Source organism: Loxodonta africana, chromosome 20, assembly GCF_030014295.1.
Source record: "Loxodonta africana isolate mLoxAfr1 chromosome 20, mLoxAfr1.hap2, whole genome shotgun sequence".
Lineage (NCBI taxonomy): Eukaryota > Metazoa > Chordata > Mammalia > Proboscidea > Elephantidae > Loxodonta > Loxodonta africana.
In genome coordinates, this window is record NC_087361.1 from 12124815 (window position 1) to 12142968 (window position 18154).

Genomic DNA, 18154 nt, shown 5'->3' on the forward strand with positions numbered 1-18154 from the left:
ATTATTTCCTTTTTATAGATGAGAAAAACTTTACTTTCAAAAGATTTAAGAAATGTCAGAGCCTGTAAGAATAGAGATAGAACCCAGGAATCAGGGCTGGGACAATAGACAAGGGAGGCACGGTAGGAGCCTTGCCTCACTCTAGCCCGTGTTGCCAGGCAATCTTAACCCTTTGCTCTTAATCACTGTACTATTTTTTCTTCAATATATCTCAAATGGTTCAAGTTATTACTACCTTGCCATTTTGTAGGGTCTGGTGATGCACTGGTTAACTGCTCAGCTGCTAACTGAAAGGTTGGTGGTTTGAACCCACCAGTTACTCCGCAAGAGAAAAGACCCGGCACTCTGTTCCCGTAAATATTACAGCCTAGGAAATCCTACAGAACAGAGTAGGCAGTTCTACTCTGGCATATAGGGTCACGGAGTCGGAATCGACTTAGAGGCACACAATACTCGAAATTAATTCATATCACACTTTTCCCTTTCAGGTCTAAGTTTATACATCACCTTCTCAAGATGGCCTCTTCTGATTCTTCAAGGTTGGGATGCGTATCTCATTTCCCATTTTCCTTAGAAGAGGGTTCTGCTCACCCTTTTTAGGTCAGGTGCTTGTCCCTAGTCTCATTGATTAGCTGGGGAGGTAGGGTACTATGTCAGCCTAGCCTGGAGAAACCAGTGTGGCCAGGGGCACGGGGTCTGTAAACAGATGTCAGATTCCATTCAAACCACATGGCTGGAGCAAAGGAAATACAGTAAAACCCACAAAAGCAGGAACCTGTGTAAGGTGGAAACCTGTCAGAGAAGGAAAACTCCTATTTTCCACTACTATACAGCAACAGATAGGTGTCAAAGCGGGAAAACTTTCGAGACCTGGAAAAACAAGGCAGTTCCATCAAGTTCCGGCTCTCACAGGTTTCACTGTATTTCATAGAAAAGGCAATCTATCTATACTAACAGCCCTAGTAGTGCAGCAAGCACTCGGCTGCTAACTGCTACGTCGGGGGTTCAAACCCACTAGCAGCTCTGTGGCAGAAGGATGCAGCAATCTGCTTCTGTAAAGATTATAGCTTTGGAAACCCTATGGGGCAGTTCTACTCTGTCCTATAGGGTTGCTACTAGTCAGAATTGACTAGATGGCAACAGGTTTTTTTTTTTTTAATCGACACTACAGCAGGCAAGGTTATATTCAATTCTAATCAAATAAGCCTTTTTTTTTTTTTAATAAGAGAAGAAATGAGCCTTACTACCCCAAACCCATTTTTAACAGTACAGCCAAATCCCATGACATGGCAAGGGATGTCTAATCTTTAGCCAAGATTCAGTTAAACAAAACACTTCAGTGCCGATGACGTGCCTAGATCGCATCAAATGTTTCTTTAATAAATGAACCACCAGCTGAAGTTTAGAAATCTTTTCTATACCAATTTTTGATGGCAGGGTAGTTGTTGAAATGACTAAAAGAATATTTAAGGAAAAATGTAACATGAAACTCAAGCTATCCATAAACAGCCACGCCAACAGTATAATTGTTTTACTGAGCTCATTTAAAGATTATCCTGTTCAACAAACTTGGGACTTTTTTTTTTTTACTTTTTCACATTATTTTTTTTTAACAGTAAATAAAACATATTTCCTAAGTTTTGCAGATATTTAAATAATTGGGAAAAGATGCAATACTGCAGTTAGTTTGGAGAGACTACCTTTAAAAGAAAGACCAAGCAAATTCCACTCAGGAAGAAATACACTGATAGAACTTTATTTCCAATCCACTTACTTCTTAAAGTATCGAGCTTTATCACTCAAGTCACCTTTTCTTTGTGCATACATTTAGGGAGCCTTTTGGAAATGGATTAAAAGTCTTTGGCTTCTTTAACTGGTTGAGAAACTCTTGAGAATACTGCGAAATCTCCAGGTAGCCAGTATGTTTCCTCCTGGGAACAAACTTCAGAGCCTCTTCCCAACTACCAGTGTTTTTCACGCATAACAAAATACGCATCATTTGGTCTAAGGTGAGATTTTTCGTACCAGTTTCCCACTGTAAATATTTATCTAATGGAAGGCATTCTGTTGCCAGCTTCAGCCGTTTTGCATTGGCTAGGGATGCACCTGGCTGCATACTCTTATCAACAAAAGACCCAATGATATAAATTTTGTCATGCTTAAAAGTGGTCATAACATTGGGAGAATCTGCAGTTAAATAGATAATATCCTCCTTTGGGAATAAATCTACATGAGACTTTTCTGTTGCAGTTAAAAGCAATTTGTCCCATCTCTCTCTATAACGTTTAACCAATTCTCTGTAATAATCACCATCTGTCTTAAGATTGCAGAGATAAATATGGAAAGGATCAACATTTCTTCTGTTGCATCCTTCGCTTTCTAAAAGTTGGCAAACAGCATTCTGCAGTTCTTTTGGTTTCATATAATTTTCATAAACCATGTCAAAAACTAAAGGTTGTCCAAACTGCATGGCCTGTGCACCCTTCCAGCCCATTGCACTGTCGATATTCCTATCCCAAAGCCGTAGAAATAGAAAGTCCCGCTGTTTATTTTCCTCAGTGGTTCTGTCTGTTTTTGCTTCTTCCTTTGCTGCTGCTTTCATTTCCTTTTTTATTTGCCTAGCTTTTTTCATTTTTTCCTTGATATACAAGTATTTTAAGTATTTCCTTTTAGATGATTTAGAAGGACTTTCCATAATGGTTTTGAGATCTTCTTCACTGATGTGTTCTGGTACTTCTCTACCGAGCAATCTCCACATCTCGATTAATTCTCTTGTGGCAGCTACAGGGTCTTCATCTTTGCTGTCTGAGGCTGTTGAAGCACCTTCTTCTTGCACACTAGATTTCATTGTAATTTTCCACCCATCCAATTCCAGCTGTTCAGGAGGTGATGTACTCTCCTTATTAGGACAGGGCACAGGTGGTATTTTGGAAGACATGTATCTCTGTAGAATTGTTGAATATACACCATTTGTCTTCCTCTGAAGGGTAAATGGCACCAAAAATCTAGCAAAAGGTCTTAAGAAGGTGAAACTAACATTCATTTTGAGAAAAACAGGCATATAAGAAAACCCCTGTAAAAGAGAAAAATGCAACAAAGAGTTAAGATAAAAAAACAAACAACAGAAAAACAAACCCCAACTAACTGCAAATATAAATCTGAGACACCAAAATGCAACTGATTTCTGAAACACAAAGTGGGATCTTGGTACAGCTATTTTTTCCTAGACTCCTGTGGCCTGGAGCCTATGACCACTCACTGGGCAGAAAATTTAATTTTGAGTTCTTATTTTAGACATGATGTTCACTATTGCTTTAAACCCCCGCCCCCCCCCAAAAAAAGAAATCCACTGCTCTTGATTCCAACACATAGCAACCATATAGGACAGAGCAGTACTGCCCCACAGGATTTCTTAGGAGTGGCTGGTGGATTAGAGCTCCCCACCTTTTGGTTAGCAGCAGAACTCTTAACCACCGCACCACCAGAGGTACCACTATTGCTTTAGGCAGACAGAAACCCTGAATATCCTTATTAGATTTGTATGTAGGAGCCCAGGAGGATCAACGTTACTGGATAATCAACTTATGTACCACCGATGTGGCTAGATCATGATGCTATATTTATTCCCACTCTGATGTAAGCTCAGATACAGACTTAAACACAAGACCCTTCACAAAACCAACACATGAAAACAAAGGACAGAAAAGCTACAGAATATGGCAACTAGTAAAAAGCACTAAGGGTTGCTGTATCAATGTAATGTACATCAATACATACAGAGCTACTGATTAAAAGGAAACCCTGGTGGCGTAGTGGTTAAGTGCTACTGCTGCTAACCAAAAGATCGGCAGTTTGAATCCACCAGGTGCTCCTTGGAAACTCTATGGGGCAATTCTACTTTGTCCTATAGGGTCGCTATGAGTCGGAATCGACTGGATGGCAGTGGGTTTGGTTTTTTTCGTTTACTGATTAAAAAACAAACAAATCAAACTCTTCTCCAGTTCCGACTTTATTTTGCAGCAAATAACGTTATAGCTAAACAAAATGTTCAAAATTGGGATATATATATATATATACACACATATGCCTCACAATTTTATCCTAAAATCTGTATATCTACAAGATGATGAAGATGCTTAACGATGTGAAACCAATATCAAACTAGAAGCCAAAAAAAAATTTCAATTTTTACAAAACACAACTTAAACATCTGAAAAGAAAAATTCCTTCTTCCCTTGGCTTCATTTAATGACCCCGCTCCTAAGTCTCCCGAATGCCTCTGCACTGATGACCAGATGCCTGTCCCTTAAAGGTGCTGTGCCTCTCAGTTCTGTCCTTAGTTCTTTCTTCAGTCCACACATTTTTCTGACCTACTTCCCTGGCTTTAATCACCACGCATCGAACAGGCACCTCAAATGCAAATAATACTCTCTCCTACTTCCCTCCCCAACCTGCTCATCTGTTTGCGTTCTCTGTTTCAGGGAGGGTCACTACTATCCATGTAGTTGCTGGAGCCAGAAAATGGGTCCTCTTCCACACTGACCATACCCAATCTATTTGTGTTATATTCATTTTACTTTCTAAATACTTCCTGGATCCATTCACTTCTCTCCAAACTCATTTTTTTTAACTGCATCTCCTAGCCTCCGGATTTGCTTTCCTCCATGTCTAGGCCATCGTAGCCACTGCAGTAACCCATTTCCTGCCGCCCCAACACACACGCATACACGGAGTTCAGAAGAAACATGTCCATTACCAGAGAGAACAGCTCCCGTCGGCGGAAAGTGCACGAATCCCCCAGGCTACAAGATCCAACCGCGCCGGGTCGCTCCAGAGGCCGCGCCGGGTCGCTCCAGAGGCCGCGCCGGGTCGCTCCAGAGGCCGCGCCGGGTCGCTCCAGAGGCCTCGCCGCAGGAGACTCGCCGCTCCACGTTCCCCTCCGCGCGGACAGTGACCCAGGCGCGTACACGACGACGCCAGCGCGCAACCGGAAGTCCCGCCCCTCTCTCGGCGCCCCCATATGACGTCACTGAACGCGGGGTTTGGTCTTTTCACCCCGTCGCCACGGAAGGCTTCCGGGTGGAAGGGGTAGTGGGTGGGGGGGGCTCTAGTGACTGGCGGCAGCTGGATTTGGGTACAGTGGACGACCGTCTTAACGTGCATGGGGCTCCCGTTTATTTCCATCTATCTTAAAAACTTTAATCTTTTCTACTTGGCCTCTGTATTTATCAGCATTGATTCACATAAAATAGTCCCTTCACAAGTGTCCCATAGCTTTAAACCAGGGCATTGAACCGATTCCTTCAGGTTGAAATCCCTGCTGAGAATTTGCTTTTCTAACAAGTTCCCAGGCGATGCCAATGCTGCTGGTTAGGGACCAATCCTGAGAACCAGAAGTACAGCAGTGGTTCTCAAGATTTATACATAATACATAAGAATCACCTGCGGATCTTCTTAAACTGTAGATTCTGATTCAGTATATCTGGGGTGGAAATGCAAATTCTCAGCAGGGGTACCAACTGGAATGAACTGGTCGGAAACCCTGCCTTAACTCCTTGATGCTTGTTAACCTTTTAACTTGTTAACTTTTTTGACCAGTTTATCACCAGTGCCTAGCACTTCGCTTGGAATGTGGTAAGCCAAACTGAATATTTATCTTGCCTCCTAAATCATTTGGAAATTTAATGTGAAAAGTTAAAGCAGAGATTGTAAATTGGTAGCCTTTGGGCCAAGTCCAGTCTGAGGTGTTCTGTTCTGCCAACACAGTGTTTTTACAAATGTTTTGATTTAGTTGTCATTAAAACATAAGGTGACTTCACGTTAGAACTCAAATAGAGTAAGCAGAAGGTCTGAATGCCTTTGGCCCATATTCTTCCTTGGAAACTGGTAGATCTAAGTAGAGGTTGTTTTGTACACAAGACACCTGCTTTCTAACTCTCTACAACTCATCCCACCACATGTCTTTTCTATAGTGGATAAGTGTTGGTCACCAAATATCTTGCTGGCACTGTTTTTCACATGGTAGGGAATTATTTCTCTGTACCAGAGGCTCTATGAAAAGTTTGAAGGCAAAGCGTGGAGCCAAAGGTCTAGGTGTTTTTTTACAAAGTAGAGACCTCTTCTGATTCTCTACTGTATCCTCAGTGCCTCTAACAGGGCCTGACATGTAATGGGAATTTAATTATTTGGTGATGAATGAATGCTGCAGCTCATGCAAGAGGCAACAATGGCTTGGACTAGAGTGATGGCGGTAGAGATGAAGACAAGGGGGCTGATTTGAAAGATATTTAAGAAGTAGAAATGATCAGTTTCGTGACTGAAATTCAGGGGGACGAGGAGAGGGAGAAGTCAATAGCCTGGCTTGATCATCTGGGCAGATGATGATAGGTAGGGTGGTTAAGATAAACGGCTTTGTTTTCAACACAAACATTTCTTGTCTGTGGCAAAAATGTTGATGCTTTGCAGAAAAAGAGAAAATCAGTTTCTAATGTGATGGATTAGCACAATAGCTGTAACAGTGGCCTCAAACATACTAAAAATAATAAAGATTGCACAAGACCGGGCCGTGTTTTGTTCTGTTATGCATAAGGTTGCCATATGCTGGATCTGACTTGACAACAGCTAACGACAACATGAACGAAAAACACACAGAGCTGTTTATAAAAACAAGAAAAAAATGTGACAAGATAATCATGCTCCCAGATAATTTTATAACCAACTGAGTTGAGCTGCTTTATCAGAAGTTTCAGTTGACATAATTTCTGATGTGGTTATTTAACATATGTCCACCAATTCCTCAAAAGGTGGAACTGAACTCCCCTTTTCTTGGACTTGGAGACTCACTTCTAAGAAATAGAAAAAAAAAAAATGGAGCCTCATGCAACTTTGGAGACTAGGTCATAAAAGACATTGTAGTTTCCTGCTTGCTCCCTCTTTTGGATTACTCAGTCGAGAGGAAGCTAGCTACCATATCATGAGGTCACTCAACATGGCAGAGGTCCATGTGGTGAGGAACCAAGCTCTCCCGCCACAGCCAGCAGGAAAGGGAGGCCTTCTGACAACATCAGATCAAGTCTTCAGAGCATGGAGCTCCAGGCAGTCTTGACTGCACCGTCATGAGAGATCGTGAGCCAGAATCATTGAACTAAGCTGCTCCTGAATTCCTGACCAACAGAAAGAGTGAGATAATGAATGTTTGTGGTTTTAAACCACTAAGTTTTGGGGTGATTTATTGTGCAGCAATAGATAACTAATACATCTAACGTTAACAAATCAAGGGTTGTGAGAAACAACAGATTAAATAGTAAATTGGGGACTAGGAGAAACATCAATTTTCAGTTAATTAAGTGCAAGATACCTATGGTACAACAAATTCCTATTACATGCCCCTTCTAGCCATGGTCTTCTAACTCCCACAAAATGATTGGATCGGACTATGCAAATAAGGTGCTTGTGGCCCACCAAGGGGATTGGACAACCTGCTAATGCAAGTAAGGTGCGTGGAACCCTTGTAGGGAATTTGCCAACCCACTAGGCTTAAAGGAGCCAATCCCAGAGGTTGGAGGGGGAGCTCACTACCAGCAAGAGGAACCAGGAGCGGAGTGCATTGTTTGGACCCAGGGTCCCTGTGCTGAGAAACTCCTAGATAGACTCAGGTGATAGTGGGAGATGACGAGAAGCAGCAGCAAGTACAGCAGAGTCCCGTGGCGGAGAAACAGCAGCAGCAGAACCAGGGGACCAGCATGAGAAGATGTGGTGGGCTTCCCGGCCCACGGAGTGAGGTGGCTACAGTTGGCATGCCAAATGCCAAATCCTGGAACAAGAAAGCTCAGTGCCTCTGGGTAGAAGGTTTGTTGATGGAGTGGGGTGCCTCCAGGTATCTGCTGGCAAAGCTAAAGAAAAAGTTGTAATATTTGTCTGAGCAGGGCCAAGGGCCCGGTGAGTACTGTGGGACCATTGCAACAAATTATTGAACCCAGCAGAGAAGTGGAGAGTGCTGTGGAAGGGATGGCTGGTGTCAGAATTGGTAAAAAAAAAAAAAAAAGAAAAGGTGGAGAGCGGAAGTGTGTCTGACCTCCACCTCCTAGGAATCAGCCTTGGGCTGATGTTGATACTGATCTTAACTCTGGCTACTCCCCCCAAAGTTAGGTGGGGAGGTCCGATGCTGCCTCATTTTTACAATAGCACAGCTTTTATAGTGATACTAATTTTTGGTTTTTTGTGTTCTCCACATTGGGTGCATTAGATGTATTCTAGACAGAATATCTATGTTGGAAGGGACTTCAAAACCCACCTCATTCATTTACAAAAAGAAACGAGGGCTTGGAGAGATTAACTGGTTTACCCAAGGCCAAGATTCATTTAAAATCTACATATCCTGATTTACATGGGAAACCTACGGTTGAGAAGGGGAGAGTATTGACAAGTCATGGGGTTGCCAACCAATGTCACAAAACAATATGTGTATTAATTGTTTAACGAGAAACTATTTTACTCTGTAAATTTTCACCTAAATCACACATACACACACACACAAATTAAACAAACAAAAATAAATAAAATCTACATATCCTGATTTACAATTCAGTGCTTTGTCTTCATTATGCCACTCAAGACATGGTACAGAAAGAAGAGAAATTTGAAATACTATGTCTTTACTAATAAGAAATTATAGCATACACTTGGTTAAAAAAAGGTAGACACTAATGATAGCTATGTACAGAAAAATCTGTATGTCCTATTAAATATGGCAGGGTGCTTCCAAATGCAATGTCTAGTATGGGTTCCTCTTTTATTGATCTATGGGCAGAGCTAAGAAATAATTTGTAACCTTTTTCTTTTTCTGGTGGCTCAAAGCCACCAGAAGAACAGAAATAATAAAGATAATAATATAGGTATTATATATAATATAATAAAGATCAGAGCAGAAATAAATGAAATAGAGAATAGAAAAACAATAATCAACAAGACCAAAAGTTGATTCTTTGAAAAGTTCAACAAAATTGACAAACCATAGGGCAAGTAAGGGAAGAAGTAAACAATCCAAATAAGAAATGAGATAGGAGACATTACAACAGATCCAACTGAAGTAAAAAGGATCATAACAGAATACTATGAAAAATTATACTTCAGCAAATTTGAAAACCTAGAGGAAATGGACAAATTTCTAGAAACACACTACCTGCCTAAACGAACACAAGCTGAGATAGAAAATCTGAACAGATGCATAACAAGAGAAGACACTGAAGAGGTAACAAAACGAAGAAAAAAAAACTCTCAACAAACAAAAGCCTTTGTCAGGATGGCTTCGCTGGTGAATTCAGAAAAGAGCTCACAGCGGTACTACCCAAACTATTTCACAGCATAGAAAAGGAAGGAATGCTCCTGAATTCATGCTATGAAGCCAGCATAACCCTGATACCAAAGCCAGTCAAAGACACCAAAAAGAAAAAAAAAAATTACGGACCAATATCTGTCATAAATATAGGTGCAAAAATTCTCAACAAAACTATAGCCAATAGAATTCAGCACTGTATTAAGAAAATAATTCACCATAACCAAGTGGGAGTCATATCAGGCATGCAAGGATAGTTCAACATTAGAAAATCAATTAATGTAATCCACTATATAAATAGAACAAAAGAAAAGAATCACATGATCATCTCAACTGACACAGAAAAGGCATTTGATAAAGTCCAACACCCAATACTGATAAAAATTCTCAATAAAATAGGAACAGAAGGGAAATTCCTCAGCATAATAAAGGGTATCTACACAAAACCAACAGGCAACATCATTCTCAATGAAGAGAGGCTGAAAAGGGAAAAAGACAAGGATGCCCTTGATCACCACATCTATTTAACATTGCACTGAAAGTCCTAGCTAGAGCAGTAAGGCAAGAAAAAGAAATAAAGGACATCCAAATTGGAAAGGAAGAAGTAAAACTGTCCCAATTCGCAGATGATGTGATCCTGTACGTAGAGAACCCCAAAGATTCCACAAGAAAACTTCTGGAACTATAGATTCAGCAGAGTAGCAGGATACAAGATTGACATACAAAAATCAGTTGGATTCCTATACACTAACAAAGAGAACTTCGAAAAGGAAATCAGGAAAACAATACCACTTATAATAGCCCCTAAAAAAATAAAATACTTAGGAATAAATCTAACCAGGGATGTAAAAGTGCTATACAAAACGCTACTCCAAGAAACCAAAAGAGACCTACGTAAACGGAAAAGCATACCATACTTATGGATAAGAAGACTGAGCATTGCGAAAATGTTCTACCCAAATCGATCTACAGATATAATGCAGTCTTGATCTGTCTTAGTTATGTAGTGGTGCTGTAACAGAAATACCACAAAAGGCTCATTCTTTCACAGTCTAGGAAGCAAGAAGTCCAAATCCAGGGTGCCAGCTCTAGGGGAAGGCTTTCTCTCTCTCTCTAGGCTCTAGGGGAAGGCTCTTGCCATTAATCTTCCTCTGGTCTAGGAGTTTCTCAGGGCAGGGACCCCAGGTCCAAAGGATGTGCTTCACCCCTGACTCCTGTTCTTGGTGGTAGGAGGCCACTATCTCTCTGCTCACTTCTCCCTTTTACATCTCAAAAAACAGATTGACTGAGGATACAACCTAATCCTGTAAATTGAATCCTTTCTTATTAACATAATTACTTCTAATTCTGTATCATTAACATCACAGAGGTTAGGATTTACAACACATAGGACAATCTCATTAGATCACAAAATGGTGGACAACCACACAATACTGGGAACCATGGACTCTCCAAGTTGATATACATTTTTGGGGGGCACAATTCAATCCGTAACATGATCAAAATACCAACAGCATTCTTTAATGGGGTGGAAAAACTAATCGCCAACTTTATATGGAAAGAGATCCAGATAAGTAAAGTATTATAGAAAAAAAAGAACAAAGTAGGAGGCCTCATACTACCTGATCTCAAAAGTTACTATACAGGTGCGGTAGTCAAAACAGCCTGGCACTTGTACAATGAGACATACAAATCAATGGAACAGAATGGAGGACCCAGATGTAAATCCATCCACCTAGGATCAGCTGATCTTTGGCAAAGGTCCAAATTTCATTAAATGGGGAAAAGACAGTCTTTTTAATAAATTGTCCTGGCAAAACTAGATGTTCATCTGCAAAAAACAAAACAGGACCCATACCTCACAGCATACATAAGAACTAACTCAAAATGGATCAAAAACCTGTACATAAAATCTAAAACAAACCATAACTAACAATGCACAGACACCAGAAGATAAAATAGATAACTGGGTGCTCCTAAAAATTAAACACTTATGATTCATCAACAGGCTTCACCAAAGCAATAAAAAGAGAACCTACAGACTGTGAAAAATTTTTGACTATGACATATCCAACAAGCGTCTAATCTCTAAAATCTACAGAATACACCTCAACAACAAAAAGACAAATAACCCAATTGAAAAATGGGCAGGGATATGAACACAAACTTCAAAGAAGACATTCAGGTAGCTAACAGACACAAGAGGAAATGCTGCAATCCTTTACCATTAGAGAAATGCAAATCAAAACTACATTTGGATACCAAAGGACTAGTGGACCACATGAACCACGGCTCCACCAGCCTGAGCCCGGAAGAACTAGACGGTGCCTGGCTTCCACCACTGACTGCTCTGACAGGGTTCACAAGAGAGGGTCCCGGTAGAGTGGAAGAAAAATGTAAAACAAAATTCAAATTCACACACACAAAAAGACCAGACTTACTGGTCTGATGGAACTTGAGGAATCCCTGAGACTACGGCCTCCGGACGCACTGCTAACTCAGAACTGACGCTACTTTCCAAGTCCACCTTTCAGCCAAAGATCAGACAGTCTTATAAAACAAACAGTAACACCCATGAGGAACGTGTTTCTTAGTTCAGTCAAGTATATGAGACCAAATGGCAACCCCTGCTCAAAAGCAAAGTTGAGAAGGCAGGAAGGGACAGGAAAATTGGATGAATGGACGCTGAGAACCGGTGTGGAAAAGGAAAGGGGGACGTGCCCACACATTGTGGGGACTGCAACTAATGTCACAAAAAATTTTTGTGTATACAATTTTTGAATGAAAAACTAATTTGTGCTGTAAACTTCCACCTAATACACAACAAAATTTTTTTTTCTTTTCTGGAAAAGCAGTATATATTTATGTAGCTTCTTTTCCACCAGTGATCCCCATCTCAGCAAATAGTATTGTTATCCATCTAGGTTCGCTCAAGCCAGAAATCTGGGAGTCATTCTTGTTATTTTCTTCTCTTTGTTCCTAATATCCAATCAATCACAGATTTTTATTAATTAAGAGCTCATTAAATATTTCGCAAATGACTGCCAGGGTTTTTAAATTGGCTTCCCTGCTTCTACACTTGAGCTCCTTCTAGTGCAATATCCTTTCTAAATTGTAAATCTGATGATATTCACCTCTCTAAAACCATCCAATGGCTCCCACTTCCATTAGAATAAAGTCCAAAACCTTAACCATGGATAATGCAGTCTTGCATAACTGCCTTTGCTTATCTCTCAAGCGTAACTTTCCAGTTACTCTCCATCTTCCAGCTTCAGCTGAAATGGACTTCTTTGTCCTGCCTCAGGATCTTTGCCTATGCTATTCCTTTTCCTTGGACTTTGTTCTCATAGCTAACTACTATTGTTCTTCAGACTAAGCATACCTTTCTCTGGGAAGTATTCTCTGATCCCCGAGAAGGGTTAGCTCCCATGTTAGTTGTTCCATGGGATGCTTTACTTATTAACAGTCTTCACAGTTATAATTTCTTGTTCAACGTGAATTCCATAAAAATAAAGGCCATGCTGGGCTTGCTTGCCATTGTGTTCCCAAACCCAGTTTTGACTGGCACATAGCAGTTACTCAATATTAGTTGAAAGTACAGGTAAATGCACACACACACGACAAAAAATTTTAAACAAAAGCATGTAAGCAAAGAATGGAGTTTTGCTTATGATATTTAATTTTTTACGTTCAACTTATAATTTTAATGTAGCATTAGTAAACATTATAGAAACCAAAGATTGACTTAATATTTAATTTCCATCAACTACAGTATGATGTGATTCTATTAAACCATAGGAAAGTAGCTTTTCACAAGAAAGGTCCTCGAACTTGACTAATACTGTAAAGTATTAACGATGGCACTGACTTCCTGGTTCATCAATCAGCTACAAAAGGGAATATAGTCACTGTTTTAAAATGTAATAAATCAAACCTCAAGCCAGAACAGAATACTGTGTGTGAACTGAAAGTGTTCTTTTTCTTCTAGCATGTACAACAGCAAAGTTGCAGAGGGACATTAAACAACAAAAAGTAACTTAGGCGCTTTGCTTTCTTTTTGTGGAGCTTCTAGTTGCTATTGGAATTCGAGAGAAATTAACAGTTGTTTTGGCTTTCAAAGCTTTTTTAAAGTATTTAAAAATGGACTCTAGGCTAGAGGAAGGGGCTAAGCTGTGTTCTTCTGTACCAGCAGAAACCATAGGAAACTCCTTTTTCAAAACAGTAGCTGCAGGTTTATCCAAAGGCTTAGGACTTGTCACCCATTCACGGCAGTGGTGCCTTATCCATGCTAATAACTGTACATCACTTCCTAGTTGGTGTCCCACATGGTGTTCAGAGTCAATAAATGCAACAGCATATACTTTGCTCATCACTTCCCACTTTCTACGAACCAGCAGGTCCATAAAAACGAAGCCTCCGTAACCATGTACAAGGAAGGCAACATCCTTTCCTTCAGTCTTTGAAATGAAGTAATCCCAAATGTAAGCCATGTGTTCTTCCGGGGTGTTGCTGCATTTATCTGGAACATACTGGGGAGGCTGCTGGAGAGATAAAAAGCTCTCAGTTTGAACCATTTTTAGGGAAGAGGGCTCAATATTTTGTGCTAGAAGGCTTTTCCACTCTTTTTCCATCTTTACACCCACAAAACTGTCATTGAGGTTTGGCACAATTACACCGTAATGTGCCTGTAATGCCATTTGAATACACGGTATCTGACTTCCATGTTGGAGACCATGACGTATTATCGCTTGTTGACTCCACTGTCCCGCTCGGAAGACCCCATGGTCTTGAAGAAGGACAAGAAGAGCAGAATGATGTCTCGTTAATGTGCTCTCACTCATGAAAAAGAAACTTCTTGGTTCTTTATCAGCAAGTGGGATATACACTTTTTGCAATTTGCACACTTTCTCCAAAAGCTCGTAGATGTATTGTTCAAACAAATGGCCGAGGGTCTGGTAGCGCTTGCAATTTTTCTCCAGGACATTTTTATAATAGTTAAAGACAAAAGGCTGTTGTGTCTCAGTGTGTCTCAATTCAGCTTTGTCATTGAAGTCATATTTAAATTCTTCTAGTAAGCCAGACTGTTCAATAAATTTTTGGAAACTCAGCTCCTGAGTCATTGGTAACCACTAAAAGCAAAAAAACACAAAAATGTATCAGTGCTAGAAAACCAAAGTAAAAATTTAACTCTTTTCTCACTTTTTGAATGGTATTTTCTGACTCCCAAACCCCATAGGTACATAAGGAAGTTTTTTTGGTTGTCCAAAGTACCCAACCTATCTAGACGTCTTTCTATTCTATCTTGTTCTATTAAAAAGTTTTTTTTTCTAGTGTTGCTGTTCTCAGGTGTTATTCTGTTAATACACCCTCTCCTCACCTATGAAAATGGTTAGGTTCCAAAGACCAGGCTGTTATAAGAAATTGGTGTTATGTGAAAATAGAAGATGACCACATCAGATCACAAAATGGAGGATGAGTACATCATTACATAACAGCCAAATCACTGAGAATCATGGTCCAGCCAAGCTGACAAATAACCTTAACCATCAGAGCCAGCATTCCTCCTGCCTCACACCTCGACATTCATGACTGTTTATTACTGTCAGATAGTAGATTTTTTACTATCATTGTGAATGCAAAATGTCAGATAATGAGATAGTTGATAAGTGAGGGGAAGGGGTAATGTAATTTTTTCCCAAGTGTAAGTGACTGATAGAGTTACCATCCTTAACAGAAGAACCTCTGGAATTAGATTGACTTAGGTTTAAATCCCAACTCCAAATTTACAAGTTAAGTGACCCTCAGCAGGTTTTTTAACCTATATGAAGTTATTTCTTCAACTTCTGAGTGCTAGTTTAGTTATGCTATTACTCTCTCTCTCTCTTCCCTACTTTATGTTTCTTCATAGCACATATTACCACCTGACATATGTTTGCATATATTTCTAAATCTGTCTTCCCTCACTAGAATGAAAGTTTCATGAGGGCAGAAGCTTTGTTCAATTCACGGCTGTATGATCAGTGCTTAGAACAATGTCTGGTATGTAATATATATTTTTTGAATGAATAAATGTGAACTAGGGATAACACCATTTATTTCACAAGGTTGTTGACAGAATTAAACGAACTAATGTAAAAACCATCTTACTAGTATCTCACACACAGCACAATCCTCTTCTTTGAGAAATGTGAAATTACAAAAACTATGTATATCTCTTGTCCAGCCTTGCTTTTTTTCACTTGACATCGTGATTTTTATCTACATTAACAAATGTAGTTCTAGTTTATTCATTTTGTACATGCATTACATTTATAGTAATTCGCTGTTGGAATATACCATATTTTATTTAACCATTTTCCTGTTGAAGAACATTTAGATTGCTCCAGTTTTCCCATTATAAAAAAGCTGCAGTGAACATCCTTGTACGTATATGTTTGTGCACGTATCAAATGTTTCCCTAGGGAATATACCAAGAAGTGGAATTTATGGGTCATATTTTATCAACATCTTCCATTTTACCAGGTATTGTCAAACTACTTTCCAAAAACAAAAGTCTATTTTATGATTCGAAATGGATGTGGAGGTTTGCACAGAAAAGCAGTAATCTCTCAGATCTAAAATTACTTTGCTTATTCACATGCCGTGCTAAAAATTGCCTTTCTCTGTTCCAAAAATAGAGGAAACAAAATATTTAAAACTTTATGAGATGAACAATGAAATTTGTTAGCTAATTATTCAACTTTTCCTTCAATCAGAAAAAAATTAGTATTTTCTAATAGCACACAGTGAACAGCATCCATCCAATCACTCTTCTTCACCTTTGTTAAGTGTGTGTGTGCCTAATTGATTGAGAGACAATTCTCTGTAGTTAGAATGGGACTCAACAAACCGGAAAACCAAAAGTAACAGATGGGTCTACAAAGAACAAGGAGTGCTGGTGACGGTGGTTAAGTGCTTGGCTGCTAACTGAAAGGTCATGGTTTGAACCCACCAACCGTTCTGTGAGAGCAAGTTGTGGCAGTTGGCTTCCATAAAGATTAAAAAGCCTAGAAAACCCTATGGGGCAGTTCTACTCTGTCCTGTAGGGTCACTATGAGTTGGAATAGACTCTATGGCAACAGGTTTTATATAAAGAACATAAGCCCTGGCTGCCCAATGGTTAAGCACTTGGCTGCTAATTGAAAGGCTGGTGGTTCGAACCTACCAGCAGCTCCAAGGTAGAAGAGACCTGGAATCTGTTCCTGTAAAGACTATAGTCTAGAAAACCCTATGGGGCAGTTCTACTTCATCCTACAGGGTTGCTATGAGGACACACAACAACAATAATATAAAGAAGAGGAACCTGGGAGATGCCAGTGATTTGTGATTGGTTACTAACCTAAAGGTTGGTTGTTGGAACCCACTCAGCAGCTCCACAGGAGAAAGGCCTGGCAATCTGCTTCCATAAAGATTATTGCCCAGAAGACACTATTGCAGTGCAGTGAATTACTTAATATAGCCCGTCTAGCTACAGTCTTTGTAACCCTGAACAAACAACCGCGTGGGACTATGCAAATGTGGTGCTTGTGGCCCACCAAGTGGACTGGACAGCATTGCTAATAATGCAAATAAGGTGCATGGGACCCTTGTGGGGGTGGAATCATGCAAATAAGATGTATGGAATCCTAACCTAGGAATTGGTTCAGTTTTGCCATTCCACTAGGCTTAAAAGGGAGCCAATTCCAGAGCAGAGAAGGGGACCTCGTGACCACCAAGAAGAGAAGGGAGCAGAGCATGCCATGTCCTCTGGACCAGGAATCACTGCACTGAGAACCTCCTTGACCCAGGAGACAGAGAGAGAGCTGTAACACCAGAGACGGCGAGAGGTAGCGAGAAGCAGCAGCAGTGAAAACAGTGGCAGCAGAGGCAGCAGGAGACCTGCAGGAGACAGCGCGGTGGGCTTGCTGGCCCATGAAGCAAGAAAGCTGAGCACCTTCGAGCAGGGGGCCTGCTGCCGGACTGGGGTGCCTTTGGGCACTTATCTGCAGAGCAAAAAGAGCTTGGTAACACTGGCCTGAGCTGGGCAGAGGCTGAGGGGCCAGAGAGAGGCATGCCTGTGGACACGGCTGGGAAGAGGCTCTCATGATCCAAGAGCTGTAACCTGAGCATTCCTGAACCTGAATTGTAACCTGTTGTTTCCCTAATAAACCCCATAATTGTGAGTATGGTCTGTGAGTTCTATGTGGCCATTGCAATGAATTGCTGAACCCAGCAGAGAAGTAGAGAGTGCAGTAGGAGGGGCAGTTGGAGGGTAGAAGCATGTCTGACCTCTGCTTCATAGGAATCAGCCTTGAGTGTTGATGCTGATAATGTTTCTCTCAAGCCCTCCTGAAGTTAGAGGAGGTCAGATGCCACTGCCACACCGTTTTTACACCTATGGAGCAGTTCCATTCTGTTAACATGTGGGGTCACCGTGAGCTGGGGGCTGACTCAATGGCAGCTGCAACAACGTATAAAGAACCGGTGGAGATGGAGTGAATAGAATAAGGTGGAGAGCATCCTGTAGAATGAGAGGCTAGGTAATTCTTCAAAATTTATTTCGGTAGGTTTTGCTTGGTTATTATATTCCAACCTTTACATTTACTCTGAATTCCAGACTCATATCCAACTGTCTACTTGATATATTTACTCGCATGTCAAATAGGCATTTCAAGCTTAACATGTTAAAAACACCCCCTTCAATCTATTCTCCCTCTAGTCTTCCCTGTCTTAGTGAATGGCAACTCCATTCTTTCAGTTGCTCATGCTACAAATCTCCCTCCTCTCTTTCATACCCCACAT

General features: G+C 40.5%; 2 protein-coding genes across 2 annotated transcripts; both read right to left on the minus strand.

Annotated features, from left to right (window-relative positions):
• Positions 1–1567: 1567 nt before the first annotated feature.
• On the minus strand, positions 1568–4916 carry TRMT10C (tRNA methyltransferase 10C, mitochondrial RNase P subunit). Its single transcript, XM_003418964.4, has 2 exons — positions 4757–4916; positions 1568–3073 (listed from the first exon to the last, which is right to left on the minus strand). Exon 2 carries the CDS (start codon positions 3059–3061, stop codon positions 1805–1807), a length of 1257 nt encoding a protein of 418 aa, XP_003419012.1. The 5' UTR covers positions 3062–3073; positions 4757–4916; the 3' UTR covers positions 1568–1804.
• Positions 4917–13371: 8455 nt separating this feature from the next.
• LOC100668484 (putative protein ARB2BP) lies at positions 13372–17457 on the minus strand. The gene is made up of 2 exons (XM_010598611.3): positions 17026–17457; positions 13372–14463 (listed from the first exon to the last, which is right to left on the minus strand). The coding sequence occupies exons 1-2, from the start codon at positions 17455–17457 to the stop codon at positions 13372–13374; spliced, it is 1524 nt and encodes a 507-aa protein (XP_010596913.2).
• Between the last annotated feature and the right edge of the window lie 697 nt (positions 17458–18154).

What these genes read in the sequence shown, in the direction of transcription:
- TRMT10C (XM_003418964.4), bottom strand. Translation starts at nt 3,061, where the DNA reads ATGCCTGTTTTTCTCAAAATGAATGTTAGTTTCACCTTCTTAAGACCT.
- LOC100668484 (XM_010598611.3), bottom strand. Translation starts at nt 17,457, where the DNA reads ATGAGAGCCTCTTCCCAGCCGTGTCCACAGGCATGCCTCTCTCTGGCC. An exon ending in CTTTTAAGCCTAGTGGAATG is followed by an intron (nt 14,464 to 17,025) that starts GCAAAACTGAAC and finishes TTTTGCTTTTAG; the next exon opens with TGGTTACCAATGACTCAGGA.